Source organism: Vanellus vanellus (assembly GCF_965231255.1).
Source record: "Vanellus vanellus genome assembly, chromosome: 6".
Classification (NCBI taxonomy): Eukaryota; Metazoa; Chordata; class Aves; order Charadriiformes; family Charadriidae; genus Vanellus; species Vanellus vanellus.
In genome coordinates this window covers 1,490,979-1,511,465 of record NC_138911.1, presented here as the reverse complement: position 1 = coordinate 1,511,465, position 20,487 = coordinate 1,490,979, and the positions used below count along the sequence as shown (strand labels likewise).

General features: G+C 56.3%; 1 protein-coding gene across 1 annotated transcript in view; it reads left to right on the top strand.

The window, feature by feature from the left end:
* Nucleotides 1-14,592: 14,592 nt before the first annotated feature.
* Nucleotides 14,593-20,487, top strand: part of MYRF (myelin regulatory factor) — a gene marked incomplete at both ends in the record, with an annotated part of 68,253 nt that continues 62,358 nt past the window's right edge. Inside the window, one exon of the mRNA XM_082485231.1 lies at nt 14,593-14,638. Coding sequence (XP_082341357.1) covers nt 14,593-14,638 — 46 coding nt within the window. The remainder of the gene's footprint in view (nt 14,639-20,487) is intronic.

Sequence of the window (20,487 nt, the reverse complement as noted above, 5' to 3'; positions counted from 1 at the left end):
CCTTCGATGGCATGACTGGCTGGGTGGATGAGGGGAGGGCAGTAGATGTTGTCTGCCCAGACTTCAGCAAGGCTTTCAACACCATCTCCCCCATCATCCTCACAGGCAAGCTTAGGAAGTGCGGGTGAGATGAACGGACAGTGGGGTGGATTGAAAACTGGCTGGCAGATAGAGCTCAGAGGGTTGTGGTTAGTGGTGCAGAGTCTGGTTGGAGGTCTGTGACAAGTGGTGTTCCCCAGGAGCAGGTCCACCAGGGTTCGCCAGGTTCCTGTCTTGTTCAATATATTCGTCAATGACCTGGATGAAGGGATGGAGTGTACCCTCAGCAAGTTTGCTGATGACACAAAACTGGGAGGGGTGGCTGGCATGCCAGAAGGCTGTGTTGCCATACAGTGTGACCTGGGCAGGCTGGAGAATTGGGTGGAGAGAAAGCTTATGAAGTTCAATAAGGGTTGAAGTGTAGGGTACTGCACCTGGGGAGGAATAAGCCCCTGCAGTGGTACAGGCTGGGGGCTGACCTGCTGGAGAGCAGCTCTGCAAAGGGACCTGGGAGTCCTGGTGGACAACAGGATGCCCATGAGCCAGCAATGTGCCCTGGTGGCCAAGAAGGCCAATGGCAGCTGGGGGTGCATCAAGAAGAGCGTGGCCAGCAGGTGAAGGGAGGTCATCCTCCCCCTCTGCTCTGCCCCGGTGAGGCCATGTCTGGAGTGCTGTGTCCAGTTCAGGACTCCCCGGGTCAAGAAGGACAGGGAACTGCTGGAGAGGGTCTGGCAAAGGGCTACAAAGATGATGAGGGCACTGGAGCATCTCTCTGATGAGGAAAGGTTGAGGGACTCGGGGCTTTTCAGTCTGGAGGAGAGAAGACTGAGGGGGGATCTTATCAATGCTTATCAATACCTGAGGAGGGACTTCTCTCCTGTGCGGGCGGCAGAGCACTGGCACAGCTGCCCAGAGAGGGGGGGGTCTCCCCCTCTGGAGCCATTCCAAACCCTCCTGGATGTGTCCTGTGCCACTGCTGGAGGTGCCCCTGCTCTGGCGGGGGGTGGCACTGGGGGAGCTCCAGAGGGCCCTTCCAACCCCCCCCTGTGTGTGTGATTCTGTAATTACGTTAGTGCAGTGGATGACAAGGGGGACTCTTCAGAAGGGTGTGAGAAAGTGGGAGGAGGAGAAGAGGAGACCTGAGCGCGAGCGAGAACAGCGTGGAGGTCTGTCCTGTGGAAAAATCGGAGGTGCCAGCGTCCTTCTGCAGAAATGGGGAGTTTAAATCAGTGAGGAAGAATTTGGGGGAAGCCTGGCTGAGTGAGGGATGTATCTTCACGTAGGTTTGTAGAGTGGGACCTCGATGCCCAGTGCCGTTTACACCACAGATGAATAATGGCCATAATAATTCATATTCTGGAAAGGGGAAAAGCTGTATTTGTGGCTTAGAGGGTGAGTAAGGGGAACCAGCGGAACAGCTTCAGGAGAGGGAACGGGGGGTTTGGGAACAGCCATGAGAAATACAGGCTGGAAAAAGAATGTCGGGAAGAAAATAATCCTATTAATGGCTGCATGGAATAGTTTTTATGGTTGCTCCTGAAGAGACTTAAGTACTATCAGGGAATTAAGAGCTCAAAGGTGGCTCAACTACTGAGTCCCTATAAAAACGCCCATAAAAAGCGGTGGTATGTCAAAGTGCCCGCCCGACGCTTTGCGTTTGTTTTGTGGTGTTTTGTTTTTTTTTCCTACCCGTAACTCTATCAGTCTCGTAAAAGGATATTGCCTCTTCTGTAAACACTTCCTCTCGTGGGGAAAGAAAAACAGAAAATTCGGGGTACTACCCTTGTGTAAACATACCATAACCCGTGCTTAGGAGTGACTGCTTTAGTACAGTTATTAAGGAGAGAAATATATGAATGTGTACAGAGTGGGTACGGCGGATGTTGCTTTAAAACCTGTCTTTAATATTAAAAGCTTCGCTCTTGAATGTAGTTAGGGACGTAGCTGCTATTTCCAAGAAGATTCTCCATCTTTTCGGTATGTCGGAGACTGCAGGAGAAATTTGCAGCTTATTGAGAAAAGCGTTTTTTTGTTTTTTTTTTCAACTCAGTGGCCGTAAAACATCCCAAACTACACCAGAAAAGGACTTTTCGAACCATTTGTGAGCCAAACTGCCGCATTCCCGGGCAAGCGGAGAAAGTGAGTGAGAGCTAATGGAAATATGGAAGTGGTTAAAGCTGTGGTATAATTGTTAATTACTTGTAAACAGAAACCAGCACTGCACAAACTGGGTCATAAGCTTTTTTTTCAAGGATGCTAGGTGGCACTTCGCTTAGAAAAGAGGGAAAAACAAAGAAAAGGTTAAGAAACAGTGATTTGAAGGTGATTGTACAGAAAGCGTATTTAAAAAATCATGCTGCAAAAGGTTATTTAATTAGTCTGTACCTTTCAGAAGAGATAACGTTCTGATCGGTTATATTACACAAAACCTGACTTGGCCAAGTGATTTTTTTTTTTTCTTGGAAACAGCGTTAAGCTTAAGGGAAATATATGGAATAATTTACGTATGGAAGGATTTGTGGCTGGGTGGCGTCTGTAGCTCTCGGTGCTTTGATGCGGGTTAATTCAGTGCTTTCATTAACAGTATGATGGAAAAAACAGGGGTCCTGCTTGCAATTACGGGGTGATGCTCTTTTGTCTGACGAGGCCAGATTAATCCGGAGGGATGGGGAGCCAGGTCGCTCTGCCGTAGCATAAGGGAAAACTCGGAAAACCGTATGAGTGGAAGCGCGGCAGGTCGTGGTGTAGGAGAGGAAGAGCGCAGGTCGGCTCATGACGGGCCACAGCCGCGGCGCTGGTGTGTATAGACAGATGCGACTCGCGCAGCGGAGCCCCGCGGAGCCGGCGTGTGGTGCTCTGAAACAGCGCACGTGAGAATACATGGGATCTCCTGACAGTATTTAATTTTCCCTCCTTTTTCAATGATCCCTGCTTACGCCACCATTCTTCCGGGAACGGTGCTTCTGTGACAAACAAGCCCAGCTTTTTGGGGGGGATTGTTTATTCCTGTCAGAGTTGGCAAAGGGGCTTCATCCGGCCTCGATTTCCTCGTCAGGAGATGCAGAGGCGGATGGGTGATGTTTCCCTTCCCGTGGCCGGTCCGGGGTGCCCTGTGTCGGTCGGCCGTGCTGCAGCAGAGGGTGCTGTGCCCGCGCCTTTGGTGCGTTCCCGGTGCTCAGCTCAGCGCCTCTGGCACCGAAATCCTGCTCGCTGTGCTTGCTCCGCAGCTGGCGAGTGCGGGGAACAACGATCACAGAGGTGAGGGGCTGGAAGGCTTCGGATGTACTGGGAACAGGCACAAGCTCCGTGGTGCGCAGTGCTATCTCCTTTCCAACCTGCCCAAAAAGTTTTCAACTCATCTTTTTATTTATTTGTACAAATGCTCCTCCTCTGCCCTGGTTCTAAATCCTCAGTGGTGCCAGTTTGAACCCTTATGCTTCTGACTGTGCTGGTCTCCCACGGTGGAGAGGTCTCCCGGAACGGGTGTCCCTCGTTGACGACCGTCCTTTTATTTATTTTTTTATTTTCTAAAATCAATGGTGGCGTTCTCTTCATCTTGGGAACGAACCTCTTGCAGTTAATGAATAACCGGCGAGGGATTTATCAGTGCGGTTCTCTTGCCAAGAGGAGATAACAGAACGAGCCCGCAGAGGACTGCTTCCGCCTCCAGCGGTGTGGGAGCTGCCTTGGGTGTGTACGGGGCGTTGGAGAAGGGCACGACTGCATCCTCGGCTGTCTTCCCCCGTCCGTGGGCTGATAGCAAAGGAGCTTTGCAGGCAAAGCGTGAGGATCTAGTTGAAGATAGGAGGCCAATGGCATCTGGGGGCGCATCAAGAAGAGCGTGGCCAGCAGGTGGAGGGAGGTCATCCTCCCCCTCTGCGCTGCCCTGGTGAGGCCACATCTGGAGTGCTGTGTCCAGTTCGGGGCTCCCCGGTTCAAGAAGGACAGGGAACTGCTGGAGAGGGTCCGGCAAAGGGCTACGGAGATGATGAGGGCACTGGAGCATCTCTCTGATGAGGACAGGCTGAGGGACTCGGGGCTTTTCAGTCTGGAGGAGAGAAGACTGAGGGGGGATCTTATCAATGCTTATCAATACTCAAAGGGCGGGTGCCGGGGAGATGGGAACAGTCTTCTTCCAGTGGTGCCCAGTGACGGGACAAGAGGGAACGGGCATAAACTTGAGCACAGGAAGTTCCATCTAAACCTGAGGAGGGACTTGTTTGCTTTGAGGGTGGCAGAGCACTGGCAGAGTGCTCTGGATGATCTTCAAGGTCCCTTCCAACCTAAACCATTCTATGGTATCTTCTTCAACTTTGATAGTCCGTCATGTCCACAAAGGCCTCTGTGCCCCTCACTTTGACATTTTTGTTCTGTGCCATGTGACAGCAGTTGTTCCCCAAACTGGTCTCCTGCTGCAGCTGTGTGTTGATTTGAGACATTCTGCCCCAAAACCACCGGGAGGTGTCTCTGCTTGGCTTTTCACTGTGTTTTGGACGCCAGCAGAGCTCCTTGGGAACGGAGGCTCTTCACTGAGCCTTTTTTGCACCCTCTAGGCTGAGGAGGAGGCTCCCAGGAGGGCTCCCCGGGGTTCCAGTTTGCCTGGAAACTGGCAGGAGTTGCCCAAATCGTGAGCGAGAGGCAGCCCGAGCAAGCGGTGTTTTGTTTAGGTGGCTGCACGACTTCCATTATGAACCGCTCGCCTTCGGCACAGCTGGCGGGGGGCCCCCAGAATAACCACGCTCGCTGAGGGAGGGGGGGAAGAAGAATCGTGGCAGTGTTTGAGGCGAGGGAGATGCTACAGCACAAAGATAAAAGCTTTCGGGCAGCTTGGAGGGAGAGACCCACAGAGAGGAGGGGAGATGTCTTGGGGGGGGGGGGGGGGGGGGGGGGACTGGAGGGGGAGGAATTAAGTGGACCGGGATTTCGCAGGATTGCATGTTGACTGCTGTGCCGGCTGCCTCCGAGAGTGCCGTAGGGAAGGATGCTTGCTGAGGAAGGCCAAAAGAGCATGGAGGGTAAGGAGAAAGGGTCTCCAAGGTGGGAATGTTTGTGTAAGTGCAGACCCATGGGGAGATATCAATTGGCTGGACTTGAGGTACATGCCCTTGTTCTTCTGTTTGGCCTCTGTTTAGACTTGCTCAATCCAGTTATGTCAGCAGCGTTCAAGGGAGAATGAGTTGGGAATCAGAATTGTAGAATGGTTTGGGTTGGAAGGGACCTTTGAAGATCATCCAGTTCCATCCCCCTGCCCTGGGCAGGGACACCTCCCCCCAGCCCAGGTTGCTCCCAGCCCCGTCCAACCCGGCCTTGAACACCTCCAGGGATGTGGCAGCCACAGCTTCTCGGGGCACCCTGCGCCAGGGGCTCACCACACTCACAGTGAAAAATTTCTTCCTAATATCTCATCTAAATCTCCCCTCTTCCAGTTTAAAACCATTGCCCCTCGTCCCATGGCTCCCCTCCCTGACCCAGAGTCCCTCCCCAGCTCTCCTGGAGCCCCTTTAGGCACTGGAAGGGGCTCTGAGGTGTCCCCGGAGCCTTCTCTTCTCCAGGCTGACCCCCCCCCCACCTCTCCCAGCCTGTCCTCCCAGCAGAGGGGCTCCAGCCCTCCCAGCATCTCCGTGGCCCTCCTCTGGCCCCGCTCCAACATGTCCATGTCAGGGAGTATGGAGAGATGACTGCACCCACCGACGCTTCCCCCAGCGCGGCCTCGGTGCGTGAGCAGGGAGGGCTCTCCGAGGCTGGGAAGCGCTGGGGCTATGGCGAGGGGTGCGCGGAGAGGCAACAAAGCCCCTCTGCCCACCGGCGGGTGCCCTCCTGAGGCTGTGCGGGGAGGGGGTTTGCTTTTGGCGAGGCAGGCGGTTCCCAGGCCGTGGGCAGAGCAATCTAGGATGCACCTGACACGGCCGTGATAACAGTATCGGTGATGTTGAAGCTCACGAGGCCGATGACCCCAGAGCAGATGACACTTGGCTTCGTACTGCACTAACGTTACCTCTCGCCAGCCTCTGTGTGGCCCTTCTGCGTCCTCATACAAAGCCCAATTACAAGAACGGGAGGAAAGCTCCAAGTTCAACGCTGGGAAGTTCGGTAGAGCATCACAAGAAGTGGAGAAGCATTAAGGCTCTCATCCCTCAGGCCCCCACCTCAGCAGAGATGTCTCAAACATCCCTCTGTTGTATCTTTGGGCCGTGCGGAACACAGCGCTTCTCCTGACCCAGACCATCGTGTGAGGTAAGAACGGGATGGAATAACCGGCATCCAAAACCCTTTCCAGAACCTCTTGCCAGCTGGATCGTTCCCTGGGCCATGCGTCCTCTGCCTCTTGACGGCTCTTCTGTGTGCCACCTGTGGTATCTCGCTGGCCGATGTCACAGTATCGGTGAAAATCTGATCCTCATCTCACCTGCCTTCTACCGTTGAGACCACAAAATAATCCACTTCTCGACCGTCCTGATCAAGAGATCCCGTGTTGGCCTGTGCCTGCAAACCTCCAGGTGCTGCGCCCAACCTCGGTGAAATTGCCAAATAGGTTTTCTCCATCCTATCATCCCTCCTCTCTGCAGGCCACCACGCTATGCGTTACCTGGAGGGATTTCAGTTTCAGATGTTGGCTAAAGTTGTTAGAGGTCCTTATTTTCCCCACGTGGGTCAAATTTGGTGGTAAGCCAGGCTGCCCTACGTTGAAGGGTGGCATTCACCATCAAAAAATGGGACCTGTACTGGACTTCATTATAAATTCATTTCGGAGTGAGGAAACACAGTTGACGTGAGAGTCCTCTGTGACGTATGGCTGGCCCAGACCACGGTAGATACATGGTGTAGTCCTGGTGGCACGGCCTGGTCAGCCTCCAATGAGTTGTGGAGCAGAACTTGGCTCTGTGTGGCCCAGACCCTGACAAGCTTTGTTTGCCGATGATCCCGAGCTGTGCGGGGGAGGTAGACACGCTGGAGGGGAGGGATGCCATCCTGAGGGACCTGGACAGGCTGGAGAGGTGGGCACATGCCAACCTCATGAAGTTCAACCAGGCCAAGTGCAAGGCCCTATATCTGGGTCGGGGCAATCCCAAGCCCAAATCCAGGCTCGGCAGGGAATGGCTGGAGAGCAGCCCTGAGGAGAAGGACCTGGGGGTGCTGATTGACGAGAAGCTCAACATGCGCCGGCGATCACAGCCCAGAAAGCCAACTGCATCCCAGGCTGCATCAGAAGTGTGGCCAGTGGGGCGAGGGGGGTGATTCTGCCCCTCTGCTCTGCTCTGGTGAGACCCCACCTGGAGTACTGCCTCCAGCTCTGGAACCCCCAACATAGGAAAGACATGGAGCTGTTGGAGCGCGTTCGGAGGAGGCCACTGAGATGCTGCGAGGGCTGAGCCCCTCGGCTGGGAGAGTTGGGGGGGTTCAGCCTGGAGAAGAGAAGGCTCCGCAGAGACCTCAGAGCCCCTTCCAGTCCCTAAAAGGGCTCCAGGAGAGCTGGAGAGGGACTTTTTACAAGGTTATGGAGTGATAGGATGAGGGAGAATAGCTTTAAACTGGAAGAGGGGAGACTTAGATGAGATATTAGGAAGAAATCCTTGGCTGTGAGGGTGGTGAGCCCCTGGCGCAGGTTGCCCCGAGAAGCTGTGGCTGCCCCATCCCTGGAGGTGTTCAAGGCCAGGTTGAACGGGGCTTGGAGCAACCTGGGCTGGGGGGAGGTGTCCCTGCCCAGGGCAGGGGGGTGGAACTGGGTGATCTTCAAGGTCCCTTCCAACCTAAACTAGTCTATGAAGCTCTGGTGGAGAGGCTTCGCCAGGGGACACAGCCTGGGGCAAAAACAGTTAGGAAGCGGTTTAGCTCCTCACTATGGTGTGATGTTGGTGTTCTGCTGGGGCTTTACTCTTGTTTCCAGGTTTGATTTTTTTTCAAAGACGCAAGGGGCAGTTAAGCACTGGGGTCCTACTTCAAACTGATAACTGATTCCAAACTCCCACTGGTGCCTTTGGAATCTTCATCCTTAGGCATGTGTGAAGTGGGAGGACACTTTTGAAGGAGTGATGAAGTTGGAGAGAAGTCTAGAATAGCGGTTGGGTTTTGTGAAACAAGAAAGTAGGTTCTTTCTCTGGTGCTGTAGGAAGGAGGGATTCCTGGACCCTTCAGAGTACTAAATTCATTCTTCCTGCTCGGACAAGTCAAGGAATATTGCACTTGGATTGCCGCAATGTTCTGGCTTTAAAATCCGTAATTGTTGTTGCGGGCTTCTTTTGTTGGAGCCAAGTTGAAGCTGTTGCTAGCTGTTAAGTGACAGCGTGTGGTAGGTCCCTCCGAATCAAGGACTAGAGCGCAGTCGATATGGCTGAGGGCGTCTCGGCGATGGCAGCGTGCTGGATGGAGCGCTGCCTGCGTGCTTTACGGGTTGGAAGCCTTTGTCTGCAGGGTCTTGCCTAAACGCCGGCCCTAGAAATTCAGCTGTGGGCTTTATACACGCTTTAACGAGCTACTGAGCTCTTCCCACGCCTGTGCGAGGCTTTTTCCAAAGTGCCTTGAACCAGTCCGGAGAGCTCTCCCAGTCCTGCCTGGCAGCACAGGCCAGTGAATTGAGCACCGTGAAGCAAACCCAGAGAATCCCAGACCTGAGCTTGGTTCTGACGCTCGCTTGCTGTGAGACCTTCCAGAAATCAATCACAGAAGGATTCCTTCCCAAACGCAGTCTCAGTTTTGGGCTCTCTGGCTTTAGATTCCAGCAGACCTCACGGTCTGTGAATGTTGCGCTCCGTTTCATTTGGTGGAAGTCAGCCAGGACTGCAGGAGCTGCTGAAGGGGGTTTGGAAAGAGGGTCTGGACTTGGCTCGAAGGCCACCTTTGGAAAGCAGAGCCCAGAGCTCTGCCAGCTCTTGCTATACAAGCAGCGCTCGCCTACCTCCTCGCAGAGGACAGCAGTGTCACTGCTAGATGGACCTTCCCGCTCCGGAGGGGGAGATTCCTCTCCATCCTCCAGCCCAGCTGCATCATGACAATAGCGGTCCACGAGCAGTGATGGCTTCTTGTTGCTCTGCTGCTTGGCTGTGAAGGCGACCTGCCTTTCTGGTGGCCTTGGTCACTACAGAAGAGGGGTGCCCTGTTTGGCAGCAGGGGTCTGGGCGGTGGTGAGCAGGAGGTGGAAGCTCATAGGGTATGTCCATGGGAGAGGACAGTCACACACGCTCAGCGTTGTGTGAGAGGTGGCTTCATGGGCAGCTTGCTGGCTCCCGTCATTGACCGCATTCCCGTGGAGTTACTCATTGAAGCCGGAGTCCTCACTTGAAGGTTTTTGATCTCTCTGCGATCACGCTGAATTCGCTGGCTGGCTCAAAAGAAGCATTGTCACCCCAGATAAGAGCAACAGCTCTTCCCCAGGGAAGTCAGGTGGGGTCAAGGAGAGAGGTTTCTCTGTCCTGCGCAGCCAAATAACTATGGGAAACGCAAGTTCTGAGCGAACTCGAGCCCTCAACAGATGTCAGCTCTGCAGAGCACAGATGAGGCTGCATGGACTATCCCCAAATAAAGCCCTGACACCAGTTCTTCCTCACCCAAACAGCCCCGACCCCTCGTGCTGGTACAGGTAACGCGTAGGAGCCTTGGCAGCTCCTGGAGTAGATGGGTTCTCTTCTCTGTCACCTATGCCATGTCACACGCAGCCCCAGGTTGGTGTCAGTGGAGGTGGCTGCCAGGTTACATCTATACCACTCTGAGGGCGAGTCCAAAGATCCGTACTGCCGTGTGCCACTGGAGTGGCCATCGCCCCTGGGTGACACTGGCCAGCTCGCGGAAGGGGACGATAGGAGCCGAGCAAGGGACCCGCTGTGATGTGCTCCTGAATTGCAGCTCTTGACCCTCCCGGCACCTGCGAAGAGCAAAGTTCTGTGCTGCAGATGGAAATCACTGATATTTGCCACAATAGCGCCTTCTTTCTAAACCCGGGGAGGGACTCTTCATCAGGGGTGGAGCCACAGAACGAGGGGGAATGGTTTTAAACTGGAAGAGGAGAGATTTAGATGAGATATTAGGAAGAAATTCTTTCCTGTGAGGGTGGTGACCCCCTGGCCCAGGGTGCCCCGAGAAGCTGTGGCTGCCCCATCCCTGGAGGTTGATGGACCGAGTTGGACGGGGCTTGGAGCAACCTGGGCTGGGGGGAGGTGTCCCTGCCCAGGGCAGGGGGGTGGAACTGGATGATCTTCAAGGTCCCGTCCAACCCAAACCATCCTGTGATTCTATGATACTAAACAAATGGATATATGCCCACTCCGAGTACGTAAGACATAACCCATCAGTACGGGACACCGAGTAGTGCAGCATCTCCAGCGTCGGAGCTGCAGTGTGTTTGGCATCTGGTGGCGCGGTCCCATCAGGAGCAAACCTCACGTCTCGTCACCCGTGTGCCCCCCTCAGCTGAACCTGGCGGTAACTGGATCGATAGCTCTGGGCACGTGCCCACCAGCATCGCCTGTGGTCCCCGTAGAGGGACGGAGGTGTCTGTCCGTACTCAGTGCCGGGGAGGGAAGATTAAAAGAGACTAAAACCCCTTCCTGAGAAGTCCTGCTGGGCGTCGGGGTGTGGGGAGGGATGGAGTGAGGGGGACTGTTGAACTATTTGTGGGGGTTTTGTTTTGTTTTGTTTTAAGCTGGACTTTGAAATTTAGCGCTGGAGGGAGCACCAGCCGCACCTTCCATGAGTAATATCCCTCCACCCCCTTCTTGGCTCCCGCTCCCGACTCAGCCGCCACACGGGATGGGGAGAGCAGTGTTTACAGAGAGAGCGTGACCCGGAGGAGACAAGGAGGGGAGGGTGTGCGTGTCTCCAAGGGGGGGGGGGGGGAGAGCAGCAGAGGGGGAGACAGCAGAAAGGAAAGCAAAGGGCGCGCTGTGATGGGGGACTGCATTTCTGTCCCCCGGCGCTGCCTTCTCTGCAGCAATAGGAGATCAAAGTGACACCTTTTGACTTTTCTGGGTTCAGATCTCTCTGGTATCTCTCGGGGATTGCACCATGCTGGAGTCCCAGCTCGCTGCAGTCAAGGACCAGCTGCTCTCACCCCTTTGGGGAAGGGATGAGGTTGGGTGCGCCCCTCGGTGCCATCAGGAATATGTTCCCAACCCAGCTTCTCCCTTTAATTAGGAGACAGAGAGATGAGCAGCGCCGAGAGGCGAACGTGCGGGAAGACAAATAAGGTGAGAAGGACGTAGACCATCCATACCTTTGTTTGATTCAGTCCCCAGGGACGGGGCAAAGATGGGTGACCCAACCCCAGGCAGGTCCAAGGGGTACCTGGGGATTAGGAGATGCAGCTCGTGTTCCGTGGGTTCTCCGCTTGGATTGGGACCGGCGCAGCCCCCGCTAACCTCCGCCTTCCCAGTGCCAAGTTGGGAGTAAGATTCTTTTTAATCACTGAGGGCTCTTACGATAACGGAGCGCGTGATGCTGTGCCGGTGGTACCCCACCGGTGGCAACGTGCGGAGCATACCTGCCAGCTGCCGGGGTACCGCGGCCGTGCGCTGGCTACGAATACCTGCTTTGGCTTCGTTCTCTTACCCAAAGGCACCGAGTTATTTCAGAAATTATTTCCGGGCCATTGGCCCCCCCGTTCTTATGATAACTTCGGAGCACGGACAATAGAAACGAGCGTTGTGTTTATCCTGCTCCCCCGGTATGTACGTAGAGTATTTATTGGGAGGATGCTTTGCCGCGGACGGCGGCCGCGCTGCTACGTGTGCGTCATTAGCGGGTTGCACTCAAAAGGCTCTTCGCCTCTCGTTAGCGGGGCGTGTGGCACGCTGGGGCACGCTCTGCGGCGGGTTATGGGGAAAGGGTGTGTGGGCCCGGTCCCGGTCCCATCGCCGTGACGGAACGGGGAGAGGTGTCACCGTTGCGTTCCAAATGAGTCGCCGCGCAGGAATTCGCACCTCTGGGGAGAGTGGGGAATCCCAGGCAGTGCGTCCAGAGCGTTCCGAATCCCAGGCAGGGCAGTCTCGGGGTCGTTTGCCTTTTGAATCTTTTGATCATCTTTGGATCCAGCTTTAGGGTCCAATGCCGTAACAGGCAGGAACTTGTTCTTCTGCCAGCTTGGCCCGTTTACAGGTTCTCCTGCTGGCTTTGACAGCCGCCGGGGAAGTGACCCACAATGGCCTTGGCCTTCCCTTGTTGTTTTATTGCGCCCGAGCAACCGAAGCTCCGGCTCCCTCCTGCCGCTCCGGTAATTTATTAGCGCTCTCCGAGAGACGCGTAGGTGATGCGCCGTCAGCCCGGTGGCACGAGAATATGGGTGGGCGACGTTGTGGTGACCGTCAGGGAGGACGGAGGAGGTTTTGCAAGCAAGACCCGGCTGGGAGCGAGCAGAGACTCCAAGGGGGAAGCTGCCCCATGTGCCGGTGGCGCTGAGCTGGGTGCTCAGGTCCGATATGTGCCCAGGAATGTCTTCGGCTGTGTTCTCAAGTGAAACTCGGGTGTACAGCGCCGTGTGTTCCCTGGGACGTCTATTCATGAACTTCCACCAGGCCAAGGGCAGGGTCCTACATCTGGGTAGGGGCAATCCCAAGCACAGACACAGGCTGGGTGGGGAATGGCTGGAGGGCAGCCCTGAGGAGAAGGACCTGGGGGTGTTGGTGGGTGAGAAGCTCAACGTGAGCCGGCGATGTGCGCTGACAGCCCGGAAAGCCCTCAGCACCCCGGGCTGCATCCCCAGCAGGGTGCCAGCGGGGCGAGGGGGGGGATTCTGCCCCTCTGCTGCCCTCGGGGGAGACCCCCCTGCAGTGCTGCCTCCAGCTCAGGGGGTCCCAACAGCAGAAGGACACGGAGCTGTCGGAGCGGGGCCAGAGGAGGCCCCGGAGATGCTGGGAGGGCTGAGCCCCTCTGCTGGGAGGACAGGCTGGGAGAGGTGGGGGGTTCCGCCTGGAGAGGAGAAGGCTCTGGGGAGACCTTAGAGCCCCTTCCAGTGCCTAAAGGTGCTCCAGGAGAGCTGGGGAGGGACTCTGGATCAGGGAGTAGAGCCATAGGATGAGGAGGAATGGCTTCAAACTGGAAGAGGGGAGATTTAGATGAGATATTAGGAAGAAATTTTTCACTGTGAGTGTGGTGAGCCCCTGGCGCAGGTTGCCCCGAGAAGCTGTGGCTGCCCCATCCCTGGAGGTGTTCAAGGCCGGGTTGGACGGGGCTTGGAGCAACCTGGGCTGGGGGGAGGTGTCCCTGCCCAGGGCAGGGGGGTGGAACTGGGTGATCTTCAAGGTCCCTTCCAACCCAAACCATTCTGCGATTCCTGACATCTCCATGCAGGAGGCTCTCACTGGGTGGAGAAGATGTGCTACTGGGAAGACGGGTGACCAAGGGTCGGGGCTTGAATGCTTAGCAGGAGCACTTAGTTCTGGGGTCTCACCTCATCTGGTGACATCTAACCTGGCACTGACTGCAGTTGGGCCCTGGACCAGCACTCGGCCTCCGCGGCCAAAATAAAATTTTGCTTCCCTCCCACGCAGCTTGTGCCCGAAGCTGGGGGAGGTGAGCGTGTGCGCGGGAACAAGGGGCGTGGGGTGACAGAGAATAACAATTGTCTTAATGGAAAGAGAGAGAGAGAGAGAGAAGAAAAAAGGGCTGTTGAGCTCTTTCTCTCCATCCCCGAAATAATAGACCTATTACTCTCCCCAAACCTCGGCCCCCCTCCCCTCCCCAGAGAAGAATTGGTCACTGCACAGCTGTGTGAGCGAGAAAAATATATTTATATATATAAGAGAATCTGCCCTTCTGAATTGGTTTGTGGGGATGGACAAAACCTCATTGTGCGCTTTATCTGCCCAGAAGAGAATGGTCCCACAGTCTTGGGCTGGCAGGGGCTCTGCGTTTGGTTAACTGTGGTCAGATAACTGTAACTTCATTTAGATACTGTACTGTTATTTATTTCTTTTTTTTTTTTTTTTTTTAAATTTGAGGCATTATTATTGATTGTGGGCACATCTGGGAAAGAAAACACAACTGTCCCTTCCCCTTCCCCCAGCTTTTTTGGTGATTTATGGCTGGTTTTGAGGGTTGGTTGGGGTGGGATATTTTTTTTGAGGGTGGGTTAGGGGTTTTTTTGGACTTTGGGTTTTTTTTTTGGGGGGGGAGTCTTGAGTTGCTGGGACTTTGTCCTCTTGGAAAAAACTATTAACTATTTTGGGGGGGGGGGGGGGGAGCGCGGGGGGAGGAGAGAACATGGGGTCTTGGGAGGTGCGGTCTCTCTGGGGAGCCCCGGGTACCGGAGCGAGTGGGAGGAGGAGGAGGAGGAGGAGCAGTGCCGGAGCACCAGAGGGCGGGGAGGGGGGGAGGGAGGGAGGGAGGGAGGGAGGGAGGAGCGCTCAGCGGCAGCCCAAGTTTGGGGCCAGCGCTCGGTGGTGAACGGCGGAGGCCGATGGGCAGCGAGCGACCGCGCTCGGTGCCGGCACCGGTACCGGCTCCGGGATCCCGCCGGAACGGCGGTGGCGGTACGGGGTGCTGAGGGCTTCGGGGACGGCGGAGCTGGGGGGGATGCCCCCCTGCAAACGCGGAGACTAACCCGGCCGGCCGGTGGATGGCCCAGACATGGAGGTGGTGGACGAGACGGAAGCTTTGCAGCGGTTTTTTGAAGGTAAGAAGGGGTGTCCCGCCATGTCCCAGCCCGCTCCCATCACCGCTCGGGGCGGCCCCTGACCCCATCCAAAGGCTGGGCACAGCCACCGCCTCATCCGCTCGTCCAGTGTTCCGGTGCCACCAGCGCCCGGGTGGGATCTGGGTGCCGGCGTGCATCCCCCCTGGTGCCACTGCAGCACGGGGCTCAAGCTGGAGGTCCTGGCACACACCGAGGGCTGGGGAGTGCGCCGATTCTTACGTTAGATGCCTGCCACCACCCCAGCGAGGACCTCGGCATGACCCTCGCCAGTCCTTGGGGCAGGCGGTAGCTCTGGCATAGAGATCCTAGATGTCACCATGGGGCCAAACTCCTGGCCTCGGGACCGGTGGCCTCTCTACCTGTCCCCTGAGCCATGGCGGCTGGGCGCAGTGGGTTGGAAGCAGGTTCACCGCTGGGGAAATCGCTTCTCTTTGGTCTAGAAGATAGCTGGTCCTCCGGCGGTGGTGGCCATCGGCACCTGGAGGCCAGTTCTGTCCATCCTGGACCCCTTCGGGCACCGCGTACCTGTGGAGCAGAGTCTCCTTCCCACCAGCACAGCTTTTACTGAAACCAATGGTGGAAAAGTGGTCGTAAAAAGAATTTGGCCCCTCTATCAAATGGGGGTGAAACATGGTTGCTCGTGGCAGCTGAGGGGTTGGTAGGGCTGAATCATGCCTGGGGACCCCCATGCTCTTTGTTGTTCCTCCCTCGGCGCAGTGTCCCTTCTTCCCGGTGTGGCTTTGTTGGCACGTTTCGCTCTTCCTCGTTGGCTGTACCGTTGCTTCTCTCTCTCGCCCATTGCCTTTGTTTCTCTCTTTTGGGTGCTGCGCCCTACGCCGCGTGCCCCTTGTCCTCCGGTGGGCCGTTTGCCAGGCGGCAGTTTCGGCTGTGGCCCCTCGGTGCGAGCCCCCGGCACCCACATGGTCATGGGGGGGGGGGAACAACGCGCCCATCTTAGCGAGGCACCGTTGCGTCAACGTGGCCGGTGGCAGAGCTGGGGTCTACTGGGATGGGTCGCGGTCCATGGAGAGCGGGTTGTGTGCATGGGTCGGCTCTGGAGCTCGGATCCCCTCCGGCGTCCTCGGGCCGTGGTGGGATCAGGCAGCGTTCTGCCTTGTTCCTGAGCCGCTCGCTTGGCGTCGCTTGGGGTGGGAGGACCGTGTCCCTCCTCTTTCTTTTGGCGGGTGGAAGGGCTTAACCTGGGGAGGAAAGCGAAGATGGAGACGCTCTCCAGAGCAAAATTCTCGCTGCTCACTTCTCGCTTCCCTCTCTTCTGGCATCCGTGTGGCGCCTCAGTCGTACATCTCCTCTTCTTCAAAGGGGAAAACATCCTCTGTTTGTTCCAGCCATGGTTCTGGATTCCCGGGAGCGACAGGATTAGTGAGGACGGGAAGCTTCGCCACGCGGGCTCTTATCGTGTGCTCCCAGCCCGTGTTCTCCTCAGCCTTCAGGGGGCCTCTTTTGTTTTTAGGGTTTCACTTGGATCCATCTCCTAAATCCTGCCCACCCACCTCCTGTCCTCTGGGCGTCGAGCACCTCCCCGGCGTCCTGCACAGCCCGCGCTCAGCACCGCGACGTTCCTTACAGGCGTCAGACTCCAACTGGTCTGTCTCTTCTTTTCTGTTGCAGAAGTGGAATTTTGCTCTCATTTCGCCCCAGAGCACCTTTTTATAGGGTGGAAGTTTCTTTTTCCGTCCCTCTTGTCCTTTCTTTCTGGGTGCTGTGGGTGATCCCGCTGGAGCAGGGCTTTGGACAAGATGACCTCAAGAGGTCCCTGCCAACCTCCACCATTCTGGGATGCTTCCTTCCCTGTCCCTTCCTTCCCTGTCCCTTCCTTCCCTGTCCCTTCCTTCCCTGTCCCTTCCTTCCCTGTCCCTTCCTTCCCTGTCCCTTCCTTCCCTGTCCCTTCCTTCCCTGTCCCTTCCTTCCCTGTCCCTTCCTTCCCTGTCCCTTCCTTCCCTGTCCCTTCCTTCCCTGTCCCTTCCTTCCCTGTCCCTTCCTTCCCTGTCCCTTCCTTCCCTGTCCCTTCCTTCCCTGTCCCTTCCTTCCCTGTCCCTTCCTTCCCTGTCCCTTCCTTCCCTGTCCCTTCCTTCCCTTGGAACTAGAAGCATCTTGTCCCTGTAAAAACCGAGCGCGAGGGAAGAAGGGGCTGAAGGATATTTCTCAACCTCTGCTATTTGCTTACTCCTACCACTTCCTTTTGCGAACTTCTCCGATCTTAATTTTTTTTTTTTTTTTGCGGAGCCCAACAGGGCCGTTTATTTCCTTGGGGCAGCCGCATCCCTTCGGCGGTGTTAATTACTCTCTTTTTAAGAACTTTAATAAACAACGCGGTGTTTGAGGGTGAGAGGGGAAGAGGAGCAGGTTTTTCCCCCGGCGGATCGCTGCTCGGGTCCATGTAGGCGGCGAGCGAAGGGAAAAGGCTCTTCCCTCTCGCGCGCGGGTTAATCGTGGTGCTCTGGAGGAGGACACGGCCAAACTGCGCCTCTCTTATTTGGAAGGGAAGGTCAGCGCCTTAAATTGTGACCTTTGCAAGCGCGGAGTCGGATTTGCCCTGGAATCTCGCTGTCCTGAAGGATTAATGGTTTCTGGATGTGTAATTGTAGCAGTGAACAATAGATCTGTTCGAGTTTATTAATTTACAGGAATAAATTCATTAGTAGAAGCGATTCCCCATCACTTCTTTAAAAGGTGTCTGCCGATTCCCTTCCCGGGGGAACGCGTGTTCATATCTTTCTCTTACAGTGAAATATTTTTTTCCTTCTCCCAGGTCATCTCCTCTCCCAGCGGTGATTTCACGCTAAAGAAATTTCTTCCTGTACACTGAAAAACCCGCAATAATTTGGGAATGCCCTTTCCTTTGCGTGGCTCCCATGTGTGCGGGATCCGAGCCTGCCGTAAGCGACCCCACCGTATCTCAGAGGAAACCTTTCGGTATTTCCGAGTGTCAGACCGAGGATTAACTGCTCTCTCCCCCCACCGACTTTTGGGGAGCGGGGGTTGCGCTGGCCGAGGGGTGGAAGAGAGTTAGTGGCTGTTCTTCTCCCAAATCCCAGCGCTTGGCCGGCTCCAGCGTGAGCGCGGCAGGTCCCGTCTGCAGACCAAGGCTGGGTTTGGGTGGGGGTGAGCGCTCCCAAGAGCTCAGGTCTGGTTGTCCACCTCTGGTTTCCTCCGAGATCAAGAGATGGACCTTTGTTTTCATGGAGAGGGCTCTCAGGATTTGCCTGGGCGGGATACATCCTTATTTCCCCGGACCGCGGTTGTCTGCTCTGTGAGAGTGGGGTCGGAGACAGGGGAGGATGGAGAAGCAGAAGAACGACACAATGAGTTTAGGGCTTTGTTGTGATGTTTGGGAAGGGACTGGGGGAAAGCTGACGGAGCCTCTGAGAGGAGAGATGGATCGGGCGTAACTTCGCACCCTGCTGGGGAGCGGGACGAAGATGCTGCGAGCATCTGTAGAACAAGGATGAGGGAGGTCATCCTCCCCCTCTGCTCTGCCCCAGTGAGGCCACATCTGGAGCGCTGTGTCCAGTTCGGGGCTCCCCGGTTCAAGAAGGACAGGGAACTGCTGGAGAGGGTCCGGCAAAGGGCTACAAAGATGATGAGGGCACTGGAGCATCTCTCTGATGAGGACAGGCTGAGGGACTCGGGGCTTTTCAGTCTGGAGGAGAGAAGACTGAGGGGGGATCTTATCAATGCTTATCAATACTCAAAGGGCGGGTGCCGGAGGATGGGAACAGTCTTCTTCCAGTGGTGCCCAGTGACGGGACAAGAGGGAACGGGCACAAACTTGAGCACAGGGAGTTCCATCTAAACATGAGGAGGAACTTCTCTCCTGTGCGGGCGGCAGAGCACTGGCACAGCTGCCCAGAGAGGGGGGGGGAGTCTCCCACTCTGGAGCCATTCCAAACCCTCCTGGACGTGTCCTGTGCCACTGCTGGAGGTGCCCCTGCTCTGGCGGGGGGTGGCACTGGGGGAGCTCCAGAGGGCCCTTCCCACCCCGACCATCCTGGGATTCTGCGAGCGTGAGGCAGGCTGGCTGGCAGCGCGGTCTCTGAGCCTCCTCGAGGTGGACCCTGTCCCACGTTAGGATGATCGCCGCTGGCCTGGTTTGTGTGCGCAGAGCTGTCGAACGCGTTCGGTGGTGGCCGGGACCATCCCACCCAGCAGAGCTCGGGCAGGCGGCTGGGAAATCTTGGAAGCAGAGAGCGTGGGATGCTGCGGGTTCTAGCGGCGGAGGTAAAGGAGCTCAGTTTGGTCTTTCCATAGTATGGGGAGTGTTTACCCACAGCGTTTGTATTTCGTATCAAAGGAAAAGTGGGGAGTTGCGAGCGTCTGACCCTTGGCTGGCATCCTGCTAGAAACCTTACCTTCCTCCCTGCCTGCCGCCGGCGTAAGGGAAACACTTACGACAGCGCTCAGCTATTCGGGATCCCTCTCTCTCTCTCTCTCGCGCACGGCTAATTTATGAGATAAGAGGTCGTTAAAGAATGTATATCGGGAAGGATGTGCAGAGCCAGGGCTTGGGGAGGGGGCAGGGTTTGGCAGGCGGCTGGACGGGGATAGGACGCGAAGTGGAGGGAGAATAACCAACGCTGAAAATTTGGAGGGTTTTTTGGGGTGGAACCGTAGGTGGGAAAGACGGTTAAGGAGAAAGGGCCAGATGTCAGCGCGGGCGCGCGCGTCCCGTGAAACGAAGCAGTCCTTTACAGTTTGTCACCGAGAACAAGTAGCCGGAGCGGTCGGGAGGGTGCGTTTGTCAGGTGGCCGTCTGTCCGTCCATCCGTGCTGCTGGAGGGGGTCTCCCGAGCCTCCGAGCTGCCGGCGAGCAAGCGAGCCCTGGGCGTTTTATCAGCGGGGCAGCGAGCGTGTTAGTATGAGGGAACGGTTTTGCCCGTCGGAGCGCGTGTTATGTGTGCGTTAGTGGTAGCGGTTACCTCCTCGGTGATTTTTATTGCGTCTTGTGGGGCACTTTATGGACGTGAGGAGGAAATGCCGCCTGGCCGCCCTGCAGGAAGGGGTCGGGGCCGTTGCCCCCTATTCCTGGGATGAAGAAATGTAAAATGATGGGGCCGAGGCAGAGAACTGACCCCAGGACTCCCTGGTTTTGCACCTTGTCCACCACGCCGTGTCCTAAGGGTTGGCTCTCTGTGTGCCGTGGATTTGGCGGTGGATGGGAAGGAGCAGAGAAGGACTTCAACGATAAGACTTCAACTGTAAAACAGTGAAGCCACGAGCTTTGGGGAAGAGGAATGATGGTTCCTCCACAGATCTCACCAGCACCTCGCGGTGGGGTGACGTGTCCTGGTGCTGGCAGTGCTGGTGAGCCCACCTGCGAGTTCCAGCCCGCCGGGGGTTCGCTGACCCCTGGGGACAGTTTCAGTTTCTGCCGGGCAGGAGGTTGGAGGATTGCGGAAAAAGAGTCACCGAGAAACTGTTTTGGAGTCTTCTTGGCTGCTTAGGGGTGCAGAGGGGGGAGCGGTGGTTTCTTGAGGCTGAAAACACCGGGAGCAGATGGGGCAGGAGGACAGTAGACCTGGAGTCCCCGGAGCAGAGGCGGTGGTGTCTATGGTGGGTGGGTGCTGGCTGGCAGGCAGAAGCCACCCATGCAAACCGGGACAAAAACGTATGGTTTTTAGGCACCTGGGCTTGACATAGCAATGCGGCTACAGTGGATCAGAGCATCTAGTTCCTTCGAATAATATGAAAGAATGGCTTTTTGGGGGGAGCTGTGCTTCACCCTCTGCCTGTCCAGAGGCTGGTTGGCCTCTGCGTCCCCCAAATCCATCTCCCAGCTCCGACACCGGTGCTGGAGAGATGCTTTCCTG